Source organism: Gobio gobio (assembly GCF_949357685.1).
Source record: "Gobio gobio genome assembly, chromosome: 16".
Classification (NCBI taxonomy): Eukaryota; Metazoa; Chordata; class Actinopteri; order Cypriniformes; family Gobionidae; genus Gobio; species Gobio gobio.
The window spans coordinates 20,696,419-20,714,840 of record NC_137109.1 but is presented as its reverse complement, the minus strand read 5'-3'; the positions used below and the strand labels follow the sequence as shown (position 1 = coordinate 20,714,840).

General features: G+C 38.6%; 1 protein-coding gene across 1 annotated transcript; it reads right to left on the bottom strand.

Annotated features, from left to right (window-relative positions):
- Positions 1-1,194: 1,194 nt before the first annotated feature.
- Positions 1,195-16,930, bottom strand: clcf1 (cardiotrophin-like cytokine factor 1). Its single transcript, XM_079839840.1, has 3 exons — positions 16,187-16,930; positions 6,707-6,867; positions 1,195-3,929 (listed from the first exon to the last, which is right to left on the bottom strand). The coding sequence occupies exons 1-3, from the start codon at positions 16,200-16,202 to the stop codon at positions 2,970-2,972; spliced, it is 1,137 nt and encodes a 378-aa protein (XP_079695966.1). The 5' UTR covers positions 16,203-16,930; the 3' UTR covers positions 1,195-2,969.
- Between the last annotated feature and the right edge of the window lie 1,492 nt (positions 16,931-18,422).

Here is an 18,422-nt window from a genome sequence, read left to right as displayed (position 1 = left end):
GTGTGTGTGTGTGTGTGTGTGTGTGTGTGTGTGTGTGTGTGAGTGTGAGTGTGTGGGTGTGCCGTGATAACTCCAGTGCAGGTGTGTTGCTCAAAGGGAAACACAAATTATCATTGATCCTTTAATTTTACCCCAAACATAGCCTGAGGAAAAGGAACATTAAGCACCTGAACTTTCGTTCATTTGATTGTTTGTACTGTGATGTTTATGCCGCAAGTCAGAATGACATGTGACATTTTGTTTTTATCTTGTGTTTGAATGTGTGTGTGTGTGTAGCCCACCTACATATTTTGGTGGCAAATTTGGGTAAGACTTTATTTTGCAGTGTCCTTGTTACATATGTTACATGTACTTACCATGGTAATAACAGAAAAGTATGTACTTTAGTACTTAAATATATAATTACACTGTAACAACAACACCTTGAAATAAAGTGCAATCCAAATTTGTACCCAGAAATGAGCTAAACCTGAACAAACCTCCCATTGGGGACCTCCTCATTTGTAAAAATGGAATTTAAAAAAAGGTTGTTGGTTTTTTTTTTGTAAAAATGCAGAAAGTGTTGGGGTCAGTTTGTAGTATTTTTAACGGTCACACTTTATATTAAGTGTCTTTAACTACTATGTACTTACATAAAAATAAATAACTGTTAGTTATAATGTACTTACTAAGTTGTTGCAAAACACTAGGTGGGACATAGGTAATGTTAGGCACAGGTTTGGTGGTATGGGTGGGTTAAGTGTAAGGTCAACAGTGCAATTATAGATATAATTATATGCAGATATTTTTAAAATATAAGTACAAAATAAAACAAGTATGTACACAATAAGTGCATTTTGTCAAATTATTCATGTAAATCTTATTACATAGTCACTTAATATAAATTGGGACCTTTCTAACAATAGAAGTCTATGCAATGTTCCCATTTAGATAGTGAAGTAAACGTGTGTGTGTGTGTGTGTGTGTGTGTGTGTGTGTGTGTGTGTGTGTAAGTAGGTGAGCGCTAGGGAAGAGGAGAGGCGTGAGAGAGAGATAGAGGGGAAGAGAGGGATGAGAGGATGTGGGATTACATGAAAGAACGGAGTGGTCATAAATTTCGCTCAGACAGACGAATAAAACTCTCGCTATCCTCCCAGTCCCTCTGGTTTTTTCTCAAGGGGTAACAGTACACACATACACACACACACCCAAAGTGTAGACAGTAAAGGTCTTTTGTACTCTCAAAAAAAAAACATGTGACATCATACAGTCGTACCCCAGAGAAATAAATAGTATTAAATAAATATAACAGACATATACACACATACAGAAATCAGTTTACAGACTGTACACAAACACTCATATTTATACACCCTCTCATCTGCATTATAACTCATGTTCATGTTTGTAGAATCTGTAAAAAAAAAAAAAAAAAAAAACTGGTGGTAACATGGTAAAAGAATGGTAATACTATAGTACTTTGATCTATATTATGGGACTGTATGATTATCATAATTATATAAAGTGGTATTTATATTATATCCTATATCAAAAAATACCATGGTATGCCATGTCAAAAACATACCATGGTACTGATTGATTGCCATGAAACTATGTTCACTGATATATACCATGGTACGCCAAGATGGTGCATCCCCACAAAAACATGCCATATGGTCCTTTTTATGTCATTCATACCCTATATATTTCCATGATACTCCAATGAACCTTCAAGAATACTGCCATCTTTTAAAAAAATGGTTACCATATTCACATACCATAGTATTTACATAATACTCCATATTATTCCTACAAAAATACCATGGTATTACCATTGTATACTTCCAGAAAAGACCGTAGTATCATGGTACCACACCAAAAACATAGTAATACTGTGGTACTTTGATACATATATACATTGGTACTGAATTATTACCACATTCACGTACCATGACATTTACATAGTACTGCATGTTTCTACAAAAATGACCATGCTATTCTCATTGTACATTTCTATAAAACAGTATTACCATGGTACCATACCCAAAAATGTTATGATGCTTTTGAATAATATACTTTCATGTGGTCCCTTTTTCTGTTCGTACACACACCATCTGAGCATCAGATTTGTGCATTTGTTTCCAAATGTGTAGGTGTGTATTTGTGTGTCTCTGGAAAAAGACGACTCAGTGTCAATGAGGCATTACTGACTCAGTTTGTGAGGCAGCAAAAAACTCTCCATTGTTTCTTTAGTTATGCCACATTTCCTCCACTTTGCCCATTGACCCTTTCACTACTGCATGACTCCAAACATGATTCACTTTCCTTCTGCTGAATCACGTCTCGCTCTCTCAATGAGCGCTCTCTTCCCTTTGTCTGTGACGTACTGGCGGCTCTTTTCTGTTTGGTGATTTAGTGCAAAGCGTGACCATCTGAAGTCCTTAGATCTCCATCCGTAGAGCATGAATCAATCGGTTTCACGCACATTTCTGCTCTGCTCCAAAACCTAGTGGGCTGCTTCCACAGGCAGCGTTTTAAGGCTTCACATCCAAGCTCCTGACATGGATGCGTTTTGACCAAAATCCTTTGCAAATAAGACAATCCTGATAAGCATTGCTAAAAGCCTAGTGAAAAAATAAGTTAAACATGGTGGCTGAAGCATTAGAAATCTTGATTATAATATATATGTGGATCATTCGTTTATAAGGCTTCAAGGTGCAGCCACATTTTAGTGGGTGAAATCCAGTCATTTCAATAGGAATCCATGCAATTGGGAATTTTGCATAAACGCGAAAGATTTCCCCACACACATTCAAGTTGGCCGTGTGAATTTGCAGAGATGATCAACAGAAAACTGCTAGGTTTAGATGTGACTTCTGTGTGAGCTGTGCTAGACTATTGACAATAAACCTTTTTTGTCCTTGAAATTTCAACCACAAATTGTTAGAAGGCAGCGAGGCAGCTCACAAGGTTTTAGACCTGAGCCTTTCTCAAACGCGTAGCCGTTTCTTCAGTCTGGTGAAGTCTTTCGCAGATCTCCACAGCCAGCTCTGCAGCTCTCGCAGTACCCAAAATCCCTCAACTTTCCGAGAGAAGTCATTAGGGGTGGGACGTGATGACAGCACAGGGGCCGCCAGCAAAGTGTGAACCTCAGTGGCCGGCCCTCCGTACTGATAGAGGAGCGAGAGAGGAGAGAGACCGGCATGAGGAGACGAGATGGAGCGGATAGATCGACGAGGATGGAGGTATGGCGAGGAAAAGAGTAGGGGTTGCTTTCTGTCTCCATCTCCAACTTTTAAAGTTGTGTAGTTCATGTTGTTGTCCAGTTTTATCGTTTTCTCCTCTTCCATGCTCAGCAGTCTTCTCCTTTTCCCCCATCTCTCCATGCCTTCCTCCCTCTCTCCCTCCTCTTTGGCAACCCAACTCTCTCCTTCTTTTCTCCTCCCTCTCCTCCCCCTCTCCCTCTCTCTGTCCCGCTTGAGATCCGCCCGAGTCGTTCCCTCTCTCACACCCGAGGCCGTCTGAGCGCCTTTGTTTCGAGGCACATAACTCCGTAGAGGGGCGGGGCTGTTCTCGCTCATGCCCTGAAACTGTGACGACATGGGCGGGGCGTATCCTTGAGCGGGCGTGGCGTATCCTGTGGAAGGTGGAAGGTTGGTGTATCCCAGGGCGTTCATCAGGCCGGATATTGAGCCGAGTAACCCGCTGAGGCCGGAGCAGAAGTGGAGGAGAGAGCTCTGGAGGTACGGACACAGGGTGGAGCGCGCCAGCTCCCTCACGGCACACAGAAGAATGCTGTACGCGCGCTGGTTCTGTGCCAGACGGGCACCGTTCTCCAGCCCGCGCCACAAGTCCACACGTGTAGCTGCACTGGGCACGGACAGGGAGGAGCTGTTGGGACGTGGAGGAGAGAAGCCGGGATCACTGAATGGGGGCCCAAGATACGACAACTGAGGACCAGAGAAGAGGAGAGATATTAGAGAAAAATTACACTGATTATGTTGCATCTTAGATGTCATTTTAGGTTTGTAAGACCAAATTCAAAATACTTTTGTCATCTATATGCTAGTGCACTCTTAAAAATAAAGGTACTTTATTGCCATTGACGGTTCCATGAAGAACATTTAATGCCTTCCATCGTACAAAATATTATTTATAGTGGAAAAATGTTCTTTAGATTATTGAAATCTAATTTTGAAATCTAAGTTTTGAGGTCTTTTTCAAAAGGTTTACATGCATCAAAGGTCAAAAAACTTTAATTTATACATATACATTGCACATCACCACATTGTTCAATGATTCTCAAACATATCGTCGGGTGAATTGGTCTCTCTAAATCCCTCCTTTCTGTGAACCTGCTCAGCACTGATTGGTCAGATGGCCCAGTCCGTTACGATTGGTCTACCACTTCCAGCATGTGTCTCAGAAGCTAAACGTCCATTACCATAACTGAACCTCAGCTCCGGAGGATTCCTAAAGCTCAGCAATTGTACACCCTGTTAAGACAGTAATGATGACGCCGATTTTATCAATCCGACCGCGAGTCCGATGATGAAACATTGGAAGAACTAGTTATTTGTAACTAGTTATGCTCCATCCTTTAACTTTACAATCTGCATTAATGGACACTTAGCAGAAGTATTTCAAAAGGTTATCCAGCTGATGTATCGCTGTGTTCATTGTAACCATTGACTCTTCACATCCTCATCCTTTGGAAGTGTTTAGAAAGAGAATTTGCTTTCGCAGCGCAGAAAACAGCGTCTTCTTGACATGTACACAACACAAACCAGCTTCAGTGTTTGAGGGTACATATGTTGTTCGTGGGCAGCCAATGAAGACCATTGGCTGGCATTATGCAAATTTGTTACGTATGTAAGTTACAGAAGTAAGGCTGGAATTATTGACGACTCGTTTCGGCAGTTCGATTCTTTCTTTTGTGAGACAACAACTTACATGAAAGGTGATATCTGAAAAAGCATAATAGGGGCACTTTAAGGGTGCGTTCACACTTGTCATGTTTGGTTCAATTAAAACGAACCCTGGTGCGATTGCTCGGTTAGTGCGGTTCATTTGAACATATGTGAACGCTGCCATCCGAACCCTGGTGCGCACCAAACAAGCGGACCGAGACCACTAAAAAGATGGGTCTCGGTCCGCTTCTTAACAAACTTTGGTGCGGTTCGATTGATATATGAATGCCACACGGAAAAAAGACATATAAACAAACCAAAAATAGGACGTGCTGTCACAAGATGCCGCTACAAGTTAGCTGATTTGACGACGCGGAAAGATCGGTGTATCCAAAATGAGTAGAGGGCAAACGTGGACCAACGAGGAGGTAAAGTGCCTCATCAATATATGCAGATCTTCGTTTCTGCATACAACGGAGGAAATCCTGCTGCTGTTTTGAATGTTTTGAACATTTTATGAGCTCTTTGTGAGTTCTCAGCTGGTAAAAATAAAACCATATGTACACGCATAAAATGATGCGTTTAATCCAGCACATAGCATTGTTTTGAATGTTCGGTAAGCAAGCTCCGTCGCGAAATATACGCCATAAAAGCCGACCAATCAGGTTGTGACCGTATCCCTATGCCTTTGGTTCGGTAACTTTAGGTTCGCTGTTAAAAATGCCAGTGTGAACGCTAAGCGGACCAGGACTATATGTTTTGTTTTTGTTTTTTGGTCCGGACCAAACGAACCAAACTACAAGTGTGAACGCACCCTAAGAGTGTACTCCTAAAAGAGGACTAAATAAACATGCGTATTGATGACATATTGAAGATTATACAATGCTTCACAGTAAAACGCTCTCTAGTCTGCTAATGTCCTCTTCAATATTAAATACCAGCTGCCTCTGACTATAAAGTATCAAGTCGCGGGAGGTTGGCTGTTTGTTTTGGTTTAGTTGGCATGTTTGTTGGTCAAAAATGAATAGTTTTTCATTTTCGATGGTCGATGGTAACTAAAACTGTTTGAAAAAAATAGAAATATCTTCTTTTATGTTCCACAGAAGAAAGAAAGTCAAGGTTTAGAACAACATGAGGGTGAGTAAATGATGATAATATTCATATTTGGATGAACTATTCCTTTAAAGTTGCGAAGAAATGGAAGCAGAGACAATTCTTTTCTGTGACGTACAGCCCGTGTGAAATTGAAAATTGAAAAAGAAAACTCAGTTCTATGTACTTGGTTACTTGGTTCATTGGGTGTTACACTCAAAAGTGGAGGCAGATGAACGTGAGCATGCAGGGACGGGTTTAATCGACTAAATGATTTGAGAAGTCCTGCATAGTTCACCAGAGAGAAGCCGTTTTCACAGGAAGAAAATTAAATAAAAATATAAAAAAAGGAACATATGCATGGTTTAACTGTTCACATTAGGGTCTATAATATGCATTTAGAAAATAGAGTGAATTTTCTTTTCATGCTGATTTTAAGTTGATTAATTAGGTGTTGGCAAGAAAACAAAACTGCTATCAAACTATTGAAAGGAGTCTTTATACACCATTACACGGCAAAAGTTAAGTTACGTGATACTATAAACAGCTAAATATAAAACTAGAACATGTATCACAATACTGTCAGGAAGAGGCAAAAGCGATACAAAGAGAGTGGGAGGGGGGGATGGGGGGGCATCCACAGGAAAATATCTATAAACAAAAACGTCAGATTCATCGCCACACACTAACAACACATACACACACACAAACAGATTGTGACTCACATAGGTGTCTCTGATCTCCTTCAGCTGGTGGTCCAGGTATTTGGTCAACTCGTATGTTCTCTCAATCGAGCTCCTCTCATTGGACAGAATGAGTGTGCGGTCCAGTGCCTGACCACATGCCACCAGGGCAGCCAAAAACAGCAGCAGAGCAACCTGAGCAACTGGAATAGAAAGCAGGGAAAACAGGGAGTTAAGTCCAGTGAAAATGCACAGTTGACAATATAGGGCCAGATTTACTGAACAGGACAAATTAGCGTGAGCGCAATTACAAAAAAGCGCAGATGGGAGTAGAAAGTTCTGCGTATGATCTACTGACGACACTCAAATCAAACCTGCCCTTAAAACAATGCAAATATAGTGTTGGTAGCACAATCTCACCTAACGCAATCTACCAAGAGCAGCGCAAATTAGCATCTGGTTTAAGACATGCTTTTTTTTGTTGGTAAATAATGGAGCAAATACCAGAAAATAAGCACAAACCTTAGTAAATCACCTCGCATGATTCATTTAAATACTGTCCTCCCATAAATTTAGCATCTGAAAGAGAAACTCCTACAAATACATATGCAAAAATAACTCTGTCCATGCCTTTTCAGCGCTAATTCTTCTCTGTGTGTCTTTAGGAAATCCTGACAGTAGTTTTTTAATGTCAAAAGAGGGTTTGCTCTGGCTCAAAACTGTTAGTAAATCTGGCCCTTAATGTCCAATTCTCTTGTTTGGTTCCTTTTTGCCATTTCGTTTTGTAAAAATGCTTTAATAAGTTTGTTATTTCTCAAATAACACAAATGAAGACTGCGATTTTGTTTGAGGAATAACACCAAGCAGAGAAAATCTGTCTGTAATCAGCTCTGAATAAATGTTTGGTTTATAAGGGTTCACAGACATTATGGTGCGTCGTTTTTGTAATATAGTGGTTTTAACTGTAATTCTTTTGAGGTATTCAAAATTAAACAGTTAGTTTTATGTTATACTTTGATTATAGAGATTACAATTTCATGCGGATATGTCTGGCACTGCTTCTGCTACTGGTCTCTGGTACAGTTTGTTTGTACAGAGAGAGAGAGAGAAGTTCTGCACAGGATTATTAAAGGGATTTATGTTCATATTGAAGCGGGCCATAAAAGGTTGACATAAATTTTACATACAGTATATTATACCGATATGTTTTTTATATATATTTACTGTTAAAATGTCCCTCACTGCAATATTTTAATGCATTAAATTCTGCATGAAATGAAATTCACCCTGGCATGTATGTTATTGATCTTATCGTCAGGGATTCATCCATGCATTTTCCTTTCATTCTTTCTTTTCTGACCTTGTCATTTTTAATCAAAATGCCATAACTCAATATTCCAGTGAGTCCCCACCCTATATGTTTGAAATGTTTTGATCATTCGTTTCTCAATCTGGTAGTTTTCAATGTTTCCAAAATGGTAGAAAACATCTGTTTCTGTTTCATCACTAATGAGATCAATTTATGATAGTCATAAATACAGTGGGCCCAAACATATTGAGCCATACTTAACATTTTCCAAAAGTCAACACATGGTAACACTTTATTTTAGGGTTCAATTCTTGCTATAACTAGTTGCTTATTAGCATGCATATTACTAGGATATAGGCTGTTTATTAGTACTCATAAAGGACATATTAATATATGACCATATTCTACATCCCTTAATCCAACCCAATAACAACTAATAACTTAACAACTACCTTATTAACTATTGATAAGCAGTAAATTAGGAGTTTATTTAGGCAAAAGTGGTAGTTGATAGAGCGAATTGGACCCTAATTTAAAGTGTGACCCAAATTTCCAAGCAAGTGCATTTGCAATTGAATAACATTTAAATATAAAGGTTCCAAAAGTTTTTTTGCAGCGATTCCACATAGAAGAACCATTTTCAGTTCCTCAAAGAACCATTCAGTGAACAGTTCATAAAAGAGCCATTTTTCTTTCTTGTGTGCAAAATACTTGTGGGAAAAATGTCCCCCTCAGAAAGTCCCTGCTCACGAGGTAATACTTTTTCAAAGTTTAGGAATTTTCACGGCTGGACTTGGGCGCTGAACATGCTGATTGGCTGAGTTCACGCAGCATTTTGATTGGTTTACTCCACGCAGGATTTTATTTCAACCACCATTTTTAAAAGTCTGTTGTGGTGCGTGCCGTAAGAGTTGTTTGCTATTCTAATCAACAATGGAGGATCGATGAGGAGGTTCAGGCTTTATATGCGGAGGACGAAATCCAGCTGGAACTGGAAAGTCACGCGCAGTCCTACGTCACCGGACTAATTTGCCCAATCTTCATGTTACTCTTCATGTCATGTCTTCATGTTAGACGTGATGGAAACGCACACAGAAACAGGTCTAGGGGGGAAAATGTTCCTGGGAAAAATTGTTCTGGGTAATTTCGGTGGAAACATGGCTTAAAGAATGTTTTCCCACTATAAAGAACCTTTTGTGCATGTCAAAGGTGCTTCATGGAACCATCAATGCCAATACAGAACTGTTATTTTTAAGGGGCCGTTCAAACAGAATGCATGTTACTGCGCTACTTTTCCATTGTTTTTCAATGTAAACACACGTTAGACAGACATGTTTGACCATTGAATGTAACGCCAGTCAGTTCAAATATACGGGAAATTTCTTGCGCATGACACGCCATTCTGAAAATGAGACACATAAGTTCAACTTTTAAAAATCCTCTACACATTGCACTTTTTTTCGCTCTACTGAACTGTGTCTGAACTTTTCTGCAATCAGACTTGCGATTTATGCCCATTGACTTTTGTTCAGGCAAATCCCACTCACGTTTTCTTTAGAATTATGGATTTCACAATGATGACGTTATGAGTATGTGGCACCTTTACTTTCACAGGACCGAAAAAAACGAGATCTCTTCAATATCGCAGTTTTATCTCCTGCTTCTCCATTTTTTCTTCAGAGAAAAAGACCCTTGTGATCACATATGTGTTCAGAAGAGAACGTAAATATCTCTCAAAGCCAAGGTACTAAAGTCTGCAATCAACATTTAGAGTTCTCAATATAAACTCCAATATCATAAATTGACATTATTATTATTTAAATCTTTCACACTCTTTTAGGACTGGTTCAAACAGAAAACATTATGCTGTTAAAAACGTGTTCTGTGTGAACTAGCCCTAAAAAGGTGTATGTTAGATATATTCTCTTTTTATTTTATTTTTTGTTTTATCAACATAATTCTATAACGCTTGACAGACAGCGTCAATAAATGTAAACCGTACATCTATAGTTTTATCATTTGACAAATAGCACAGCACTTTTTGTGTGTGTGTGTGTGTGTGTGTGTGTGTGTGTGTGTGTGTGTGTGTGTGTGTGTGTGTGTGTGTGTGTGTGTGTGTGTGTGTGTGTGTGTGTGTGTGTGTGTGTGTGTGTGTGTGTGTGTGTGTGTGTGTGTGTGTGTGTGTGTGTGTGTGTGTGTGTGTGTGTGTGTGTTTTTTTGCTCAGGGGTGTGAGTGTGTGTGGTCCTCTACCCTGGGACATGTTTTTGTTTTGGAGTGTGTTTGTAGGTTTCTGTTTTGGATTATGTGTATATACATGCCTGTACACAGACCAGTGCATTTGTTACATTTGGTATTGTGCATGAGTGTGTGTAAATGTGCCCATCCGGAGACCCTTTCAGACCCGTGTCCTCAGAAATCACGCTGGGAAAATGGCAGCAAATGAGAATGGACCTCGAACTTCGAAAAGGGTCACACAGTGCTCCCATTATGTGTGTGTGCGAGCCTCAGGGAGTCATCCGGCGCAAACACATCTCACCCAGTGTCTCTCTTCTTTTTCTTTTTTGTGTCAAGCATTCAGAGGAACATGGCAGAGATGTGTAATTACTTGTTTGAGGCATTGTGTTTTCAACAGGTGTGAAATATGTGCACCTCCTCCCCTTTGCTTTTTCCTTTTTATCTCTGTTCGTCTCCTCTTCTTGAACCCCCCATCATCCTCATGATGTCCATTTTTTCTCGATCCTTTCTTCTCCCAGCTCTCTTCATCACAATCACACATTTGTCTCGCTGTCACACATTGTTTCTCTCTTCTTCCCCTCATATTCCCCGTCAAGTTCTCCAGGTTGTTTTTTTTACTTCTCACACACGCCTATGTTTCCTCCCCTGCTTTAAAGTGGTTTATCTCATTTTTGCCCCCGGCCAAAATAACAACAGCTTATTAACCTCGATTAGCCCTGCCAGTTTTTCCTTTCAACTCTGTTCCTCTCTCTTTTCTCTCTCCCATTCTTTCTCCTCTAATTCACTCTCACATTCACATTCCCCTTCAATTCTTATGAAATGCTCATCTAAAACACTACCTGAAACACACACACACACACACACACACACACACACACACACACACACACAGTCCATGTCCTGACACACCTTTTCCTCAACCCAAGGTCACAATAATCATCAAAGTCTTTCAGTTAGATAAGTAGCCGGGAGTGGAAGAGTTCAGATGGATCCAAAATCCTGATCCAACATAATCGGCTTATTGAAAACATCAGATATTGAATGATGTTTCTGTGTGTTACAGTAACAAATAAAAAAGAGATCCACTAACATCTTCCATTAAAGTCTTATAAACACTGACTGACATCTTATTCCTATTATAACAGTCTTTTGTTTCAACGAATAACTCGATAAAAGTACCGTGAGGAACATTTTATTGCTCCAAGTTTTCTCTTTCAGAGCTCAGGGGACTTTGTGGAATTCTCTATGATGTTTTTAAAGCATGACTCAAATGTTTCTACTATTATATTTCCAAGGAGAAATACTAATAGACAATTGTTAACGTACAGTATATAAATAACGGTTCTTTACGGCTTTGATGGTTCCATGAAGAACCTTTAACATCCATGGAATCTTTCCATTTGCACTGTAAACCCTAACGCTCAAAATACTGATTTGAGTAGGACAAACTTAAATTAAACAAATTAGTTCAGTTAAATGAACTGTTATGAGTATTTAGAACTTTCTTTTCCTTTTGAGTTCACAGCACTGACATATTTTGAAGTTAACTGAACTGTTTCATTGTTTTGAGTTGTATGAACTAATTTCCTTTAATTTAACTGAAACTGGGCTGGGATGTTTTATTTTCCCAGCATGCTTTGCCCATGGAACTCAAAAGGGAGAGTAAATGCTAAAAAAAATTGCAAGATTTATGGTAAGGGAGATTTATTAGTGATTAATGTTTTGCTATGCTAATTTAGAAGAGTTTCTGTTAAGGGTTTTTGGAGAGTTACCCATCATGGTGACGGGTGGCGCATGAGCTTGGTTTGAGAGCAGGTAAGTCACATGGCTTAATGTGCTATACCATGCTATTGTTATCATGTTAGCAAATTAAGTTGGCATTTTCTGAATTAGTTTGTTATAGCTAGCAAAATATTTATGTTGAGAAAATTTTATGTTAAATGCATAAATTAGTGTACTCAAATATTTCAAGTTAAGAACAATAAAAATTGATGTGTACAAAATAATAGTTTCTTAACTTAAAACAAATTTGAGTTCTGACAACTTATGGTTTACAGTGAAGTAAATAAATCATTTGATTAGCAAGAACTCAGAATAAAAAAGTGAACTAACAATCTATTATGTCAATTGCTATCAAAATGTATATGTTAGCTAACTCAGTACTTCAAGTTAGGAGCAATTAACATGCATGAGTACTAAAAACTCAAAACTTGATAGTTCTGCTTACTTAAAATTGGGAACATCATACATTTTTCATAAATGTAATGTAACTGATTATTTTTTCCGAGTCATCCCAACTTATTTTGTTTACAGTGTGCACAAAAGTGCCTTAGAGCTTTAAAACGTTGTCAATTTATGACTTTAGAATTTGATGAAAAAATATTTGAGTTTATATTGAGATCTCTAAATGTTGATTGCAGACTTGGCTTGGAGAGACTCTCTTCTGAAACTCTCAGAGATGAATCAGACACATATGCAATTACAAGGGTATTTTTCTCTGGAAAAAAAATGGAGAAGCAGGAGATAACTTATTCTTTTCTTTCCTACGAAAGTAAAGGCGCCACATACTAATAACATCATATCCATAATTCTAAAGAAAACACGAGTGGAATTTGCCTGTACAAAAGTCATTTTGATGATTGTCGCCGGGCAGAAGTCGTAATTGCTTAGAAACATCTCCTCAACAATCCGCATGATTTGACACCACAACGTTTAATTCTTAGGGTTACTATCCATACATTTGAGCAATAATAATAGCGATGCCTTTCAGCGAGCAATTCAACTCTTATGATATGAGAACTGCTGTTTTTCTCATGGCATATTAGATATTATCGAGAATCACATGAAGAATGTTCTTCTCTCTTATTGCTTATTTGGATGTAAGCACAACAGCTCTAAAACAGAGCACTGGCATATTTACATAACCCCTGAAACGAATCCCCCGCGACTTTATTGAATAACCACGGCTTTCATTACAGATCTCTCTCTCTCTCGGTGTGTGTGTGTGTGTGTCTTTGCATAGAGCCTACAGCTGGCAGCAATGATATTATGTCAAATCGGTATATCAGTCAGTTGCGCTGTCTTTCTCTCTGTCTCACACACATGCACACGTAGCCTCTCGCTTTCCATCTTCTGACTGATTTGTTGCCTCTGTGTTAACACTAAACAGACGAGTCTTGGAGGCTCCAGTCAACAATACCAAGAATTTGGCATTATGGTGCAATATCATAAAACAAGTTCCCTCCTATCACATTATATAAAGTTATATTGCCCATATGATGGGCTGGTCAGTTCAGTGCACAAAGAGGCTAGTCTTTCATATTCATGAGCGAGTGTGTGTGTTTGTGAAGGGGGTCAGGGTCATGTTGTGTGTCTGTGTACAGTTAAAGTAGAGATTTATGTGCAGTCTGCACTCAATCAAACGTGCATTCCTTTACTGACTAGACACACACACACACACACACACACACTATGCAAGGCACTCAGATGGATGTTAATGCATCCGTTAAATGCATGATGGACGTCTAGCAATTGTAGATACATCAAACCAGCTTATTCACACACTTGCTCTCCATGAGCTCTAGAAGAGGACATACACTCCTCAGTCTCCCCGTGGATAGTCAGTTTGAAATTTAAATCGATGGAAGTTGGCCTGAAACGTCGTCGGCTTTGCCAAGGACCTTCAGAACAAAGCAGGAATGGACAATAAAACCTGCGTTAACAAAAACCCTCACTTTTTCCTTTGCACTTTCCTCACGCGTTCTCCATCTCTGTTCTTTTTCTCATGCTTTTTTTTCTCCCCCACTTTTTTTCTCTGTCCAATTCGGGTGCACTATATCTCTACCTCTGTAATTAGCTTTCTTCTTTACTCTCTTGCTTTTTTTAATTATCCCCCCCCCCCCACCCCTCCTTGCCATTTCCCCATCTCTCTGACTCAAGTTTCTCATTTAACGTCGCCCAAAAGGAGCCGCTCTTGAAAATAAATATAACAAAATGAAGAGCAACTATCTGCACGTCCAATCTAGAAGATCAAATATGGATCTCAAACGGAACAGTTTGAGATGGAAAGAAAGAAAGAAAGAAAGAAAGAAAGAAAGAAAGAAAGAAAGAAAGAAAGAAAGAAAGAAAGAAAGAAAGAAAGAAAGAAAGAAAGAAAGAAAGAAAGAAAGAAAGAAAGAAAGAAAGAAAGAAAGAAAGAAAGAAAGAAAGAAAGAAGTGGGAGAGAGAAAGGGGCTTGGTGAAGCGAGGGGCCATGTTAATTTGGGAAAAATGTAAACAGCATGTGTAACTGTTCAAACCGTGACCAACTCATTTTATATCATTCCCCTGTGCTCGCTCTCTCCTTTTTCTTTTAGAGGGAATCTGGGCTGTGTTAACCCTCTTCCCTTTCCTCCATCACTCCATCTCTCTCTTTCTCCTTAAGCCCTGCACTTCCTGAAGCTCTTCATCCCTCTACCTCGCTTATACACACACACACTCTCTCTCTCGCTCTCTCTCTCTCTCTACTGTCTTGTCCGCATCTCTGCGTGGATTAAAATGCAAATGCATGGGGCGCTGTGACATGTTAATGGTTTGGGGCTTTTTTTCTAAAACCATCTGTGTGCGTTTGAGTGTATTTGGCAGTTTGGGCTGTGTGTGATAGATGCATGTGTATATGCATGTGGGGCAAGCGTGCATGTGGGACAAAATGAACTGTAACACGAAAAAAGAGAATGTGTGTGTGTGTGAGCGTGACAGACTGCTCTGCTGCTTTGTTCAGGCGTAAATCGCATCATTTCGTCACACACTCTTCCTCCTTTTCACAGGCTCCCTGAAGACAGGTGCTATGTATGTGTGTGGGTTTGTGTGTTTAGACCCTGACTAACATGAATCATGTACTTTCTCATATCAGTGTCGGTTAACAAGACAGGGGTGAGTTTGCCCTATGAACCACATGCACTTCAGAACAAGAATAGAAGCATAACTAGTCTTGGTATGTGCGTGTGCACAGGTTATGAAAATGCCTTCACAAATGTGGGGAAACGTGACAAAAATGAACGTGAGAGGACATTTAGGAGTCTTCTATTTTGAAAGGCTCCTAAATGCTTTAAATCTGATGAAATCAACAGGTTTGTGTGAGAGTTTGGGTTATCTCTCTCTCTCACTGTTGAAACCAGCATGTTTTTGAGTTTGATACTTGTGTTTTTAGAAATATTTTTTTATAAAGTTATATTATAAAAAGTAGGCTAATTGTATGAAGAAAAAAAAACGTTTGTTTCTTAAAAATCCCTACTTTTTTAATTAATTGACATAATTATTAGAACAACCCATTCTCTATTGTGATTTCTATAATCTATCTTCACATTCTTCTTTATCATGTAATATAATTCACAAGAAATTGGATAAACTTAGCTTTACTCATTTTACAACACTCTTGTTTAAAAGTAGCTATACAACTATTTTAATCTGAAAGTAGGCTATTCTTATAGCATGTCACCTTCAAGTTAGATTGTTTTAACATATGCAAATAAAAAAACTGACCTTTAGAGCAAAAATTTGTTCGATTTTAATTAAAAAAATTTACATGAAAAGAAAAGTTATCCCCGAGGTAAACACGTTTCGTTAACTTACTAAAACGAAATTCACTTATTTTGCTGCACTGGCTGCTTAGGCCTCTCAAAAGAAGATTTTCAGAGAGTCAATCTTTGGAAGATTCGAGAGCTTTAGAAACAGTTTTTAGAATAGAAAGCAGCATCACATGCGCATGAAAACTAAAGATTCATTCACTATTATTTTCTCCTTCTGGCGACCTTGCAAAACACGCACACACACACGCACGTAGGCTACACACACACAAACTATTGTAGACTTAAAGCTCCTAAAGCAACAAACAATTAGCCTATATTTATATAATTATATTTAATATGTAGGCCTATCTAATAATAATTGTCAATTAAACAAAAGTAACTGTGAAAAGCCAAAGTCGCTTGTCACTTACCTTTCCAGCGATGCATTTTAATTGGACAAATCCTGTTTCCGTTCTGATCCGTTTATTATTCTTGAGGGCTTGAAGGAGTTTTTAATTTAAAAAAAAAAACAAACAAAAAAATCAACCCTGTTATTTTCGTGCGCTGCCTGGTGATTTAGTAGGCCTAAACTCTCACACAGCTTTTTCTTGAATTAGCCTGCGTGTGTCTGGAGCACTATATAAAGAGAAATACACAAATACCTGTCGTGTGAATTAAAAAAATAAATGCAGGAAATAAAGTCTCTCGAGCAGATTGTGAGCGCGTGAGGTGATTGACAGCTCGCGGGTGACCGCGCGCGCGTGCTCTCATATCCAGGTAAAGTGTCGATGAAACTCACTGACTGACTGACTGACTGACTGACTGACTGAAGTGATTTTATACACATGCCTGAGAGAAAGTTCTGTCCCCCGGCCTCTCCTCCTTCCCCAGTCCCTCTCTCCTCCTCCTCCTCTCTTCAGTGATTCACTGTTGATTCATCTTCTCTCAAGTGAAGGACCCTGCCACGAGACTCCGAAACCACAAAGCTGGGAGGAATTACACTTCTGACAGATATTTCATAATTCCTCCATTTATTTTCTCACCAACAGCATAGCCTATGTTTCTTTTTTCTCTCTCGGACTCGGTGACTCAATTATAATTTGTCGTTGAGTTGTTCATTGAGAACGGGCAGTGTTTAGACTGTCCTAGTCTCGTGCTTTATGTGTCATGCCTCTGGTATTATACCTTTATTGACAGTGAGATTATTGAGATTTGAAGTGCGCTTGTGTGTGTGGGCTTCATGCGTGGGTTATGTCAGAGGTGTGTAAGTGGATAAGCGCTTCAGTTCACAGCGTGACATTAAAAGAACAGGACGGGATTAACACTGTGATTATTATCGCATAATACGGTATTGAGATGTTTGAGTGATTTACCTGAGGACGGTTCGTGATGCTGCTGGCGTCCTCTGCTGTTTAACACGGGTATATCTACAGCTCGACCGACTATCATTCTTCATCCGAATAATGAAAAGACACGAACACAATTGCGTACACGAAGAGTTTAAAGGATATTAATTAATGAACATTCTATCAATTCAGTTTAAAGTCATTCGCAGACTGTATTATTCAAAAAAGAAACTGCGTAGAAGTTTCCAAAATATCTTTGTGACAAATGTAATACAGTAGATGCTGATTTGTTAGTTTAATTTTTTTGCTCCAAGAGTTATTGGAATGGAATTATTCAAGTGCTTTCAGAAGTTTTTAGGGTGCAAATGCAGCCGGACCTGGCACTCATCATTCTGGAACTTAATGGACATTATCAGGAGCACAAACTGCATATAATTGCAGCCAAGAAGTTACTACTGTTGTTCTGGAAGAAAAAGCTCCTGTTGTCAAGTTATGGCTTGGAGAGATGACCTCTGGGCCTACTTTAAATTTGGAATGTATTTGACAGAGTTTGAAGGGCAAACTTGAGCTGTTTGACAAAATCTGGCACCCTTTTATCTGTTATCTTGATGGAAACCCTGGACTAATGCATCATTGTGTTTATGTAATGTTTTAACATTTCTTCATCATACTTTTCAATGAAATGTAAACAGGTCTGGTATATGGGATTGTTTGTGATGGTATTTGTTGAGGTGGGGGGGGGGGGTGATTTATTTATTTATTTTTTTAATTGTATTGTATATTGTATAGACATAAATTCAGTAAATGCATGACTTAATGTTTTGTCTTTCAATAAAACTTAATTGACAAAAAAATGTTTGCGTACACAGTAAAAAACGTTGGGTTGTTTTTTTGGGTTACACTTACACATATTGGGTCACTATGTTGGGTTATTTTTAACCCAACGCTATTAAGTGAATAGAAAATATTATTTTATCTTTCACTGTAGCTATATGGTTATAGCCTTTTTAGCAAAAGTTAAAATAAATGTTTTAAATCTATAAGTCAGGTTTATTGTAGCCTATTCTATTTTTCTTTTGTAGGACAGACTGGTTGTTTCAACCCATTTTTGGGTCAAATATGGACAAACCCAACTGTTGGTTTAATTTTTTACGGTTGGGTTTGTCCATATTTGACCCAAACATAGGTCGAAACAATCCCAAAAAATGTTTCAAAGAAAGTAGAAGTAAAGAATTTTCACAGAAAAATCAAACTAGGACAGCACATATTCAATTCAATTCAATTCAATTCAAATTTATTTGTATAGCGCTTTTCACAATAC

Coding starts and splice junctions, on each gene's coding strand:
- clcf1 (XM_079839840.1), bottom strand. Junction 3,930..6,706: donor AGGAGATCAGAGACACCTAT/GTGAGTCACAAT, acceptor TCTGGTCCTCAG/TTGTCGTATCTTGGGCCCCC.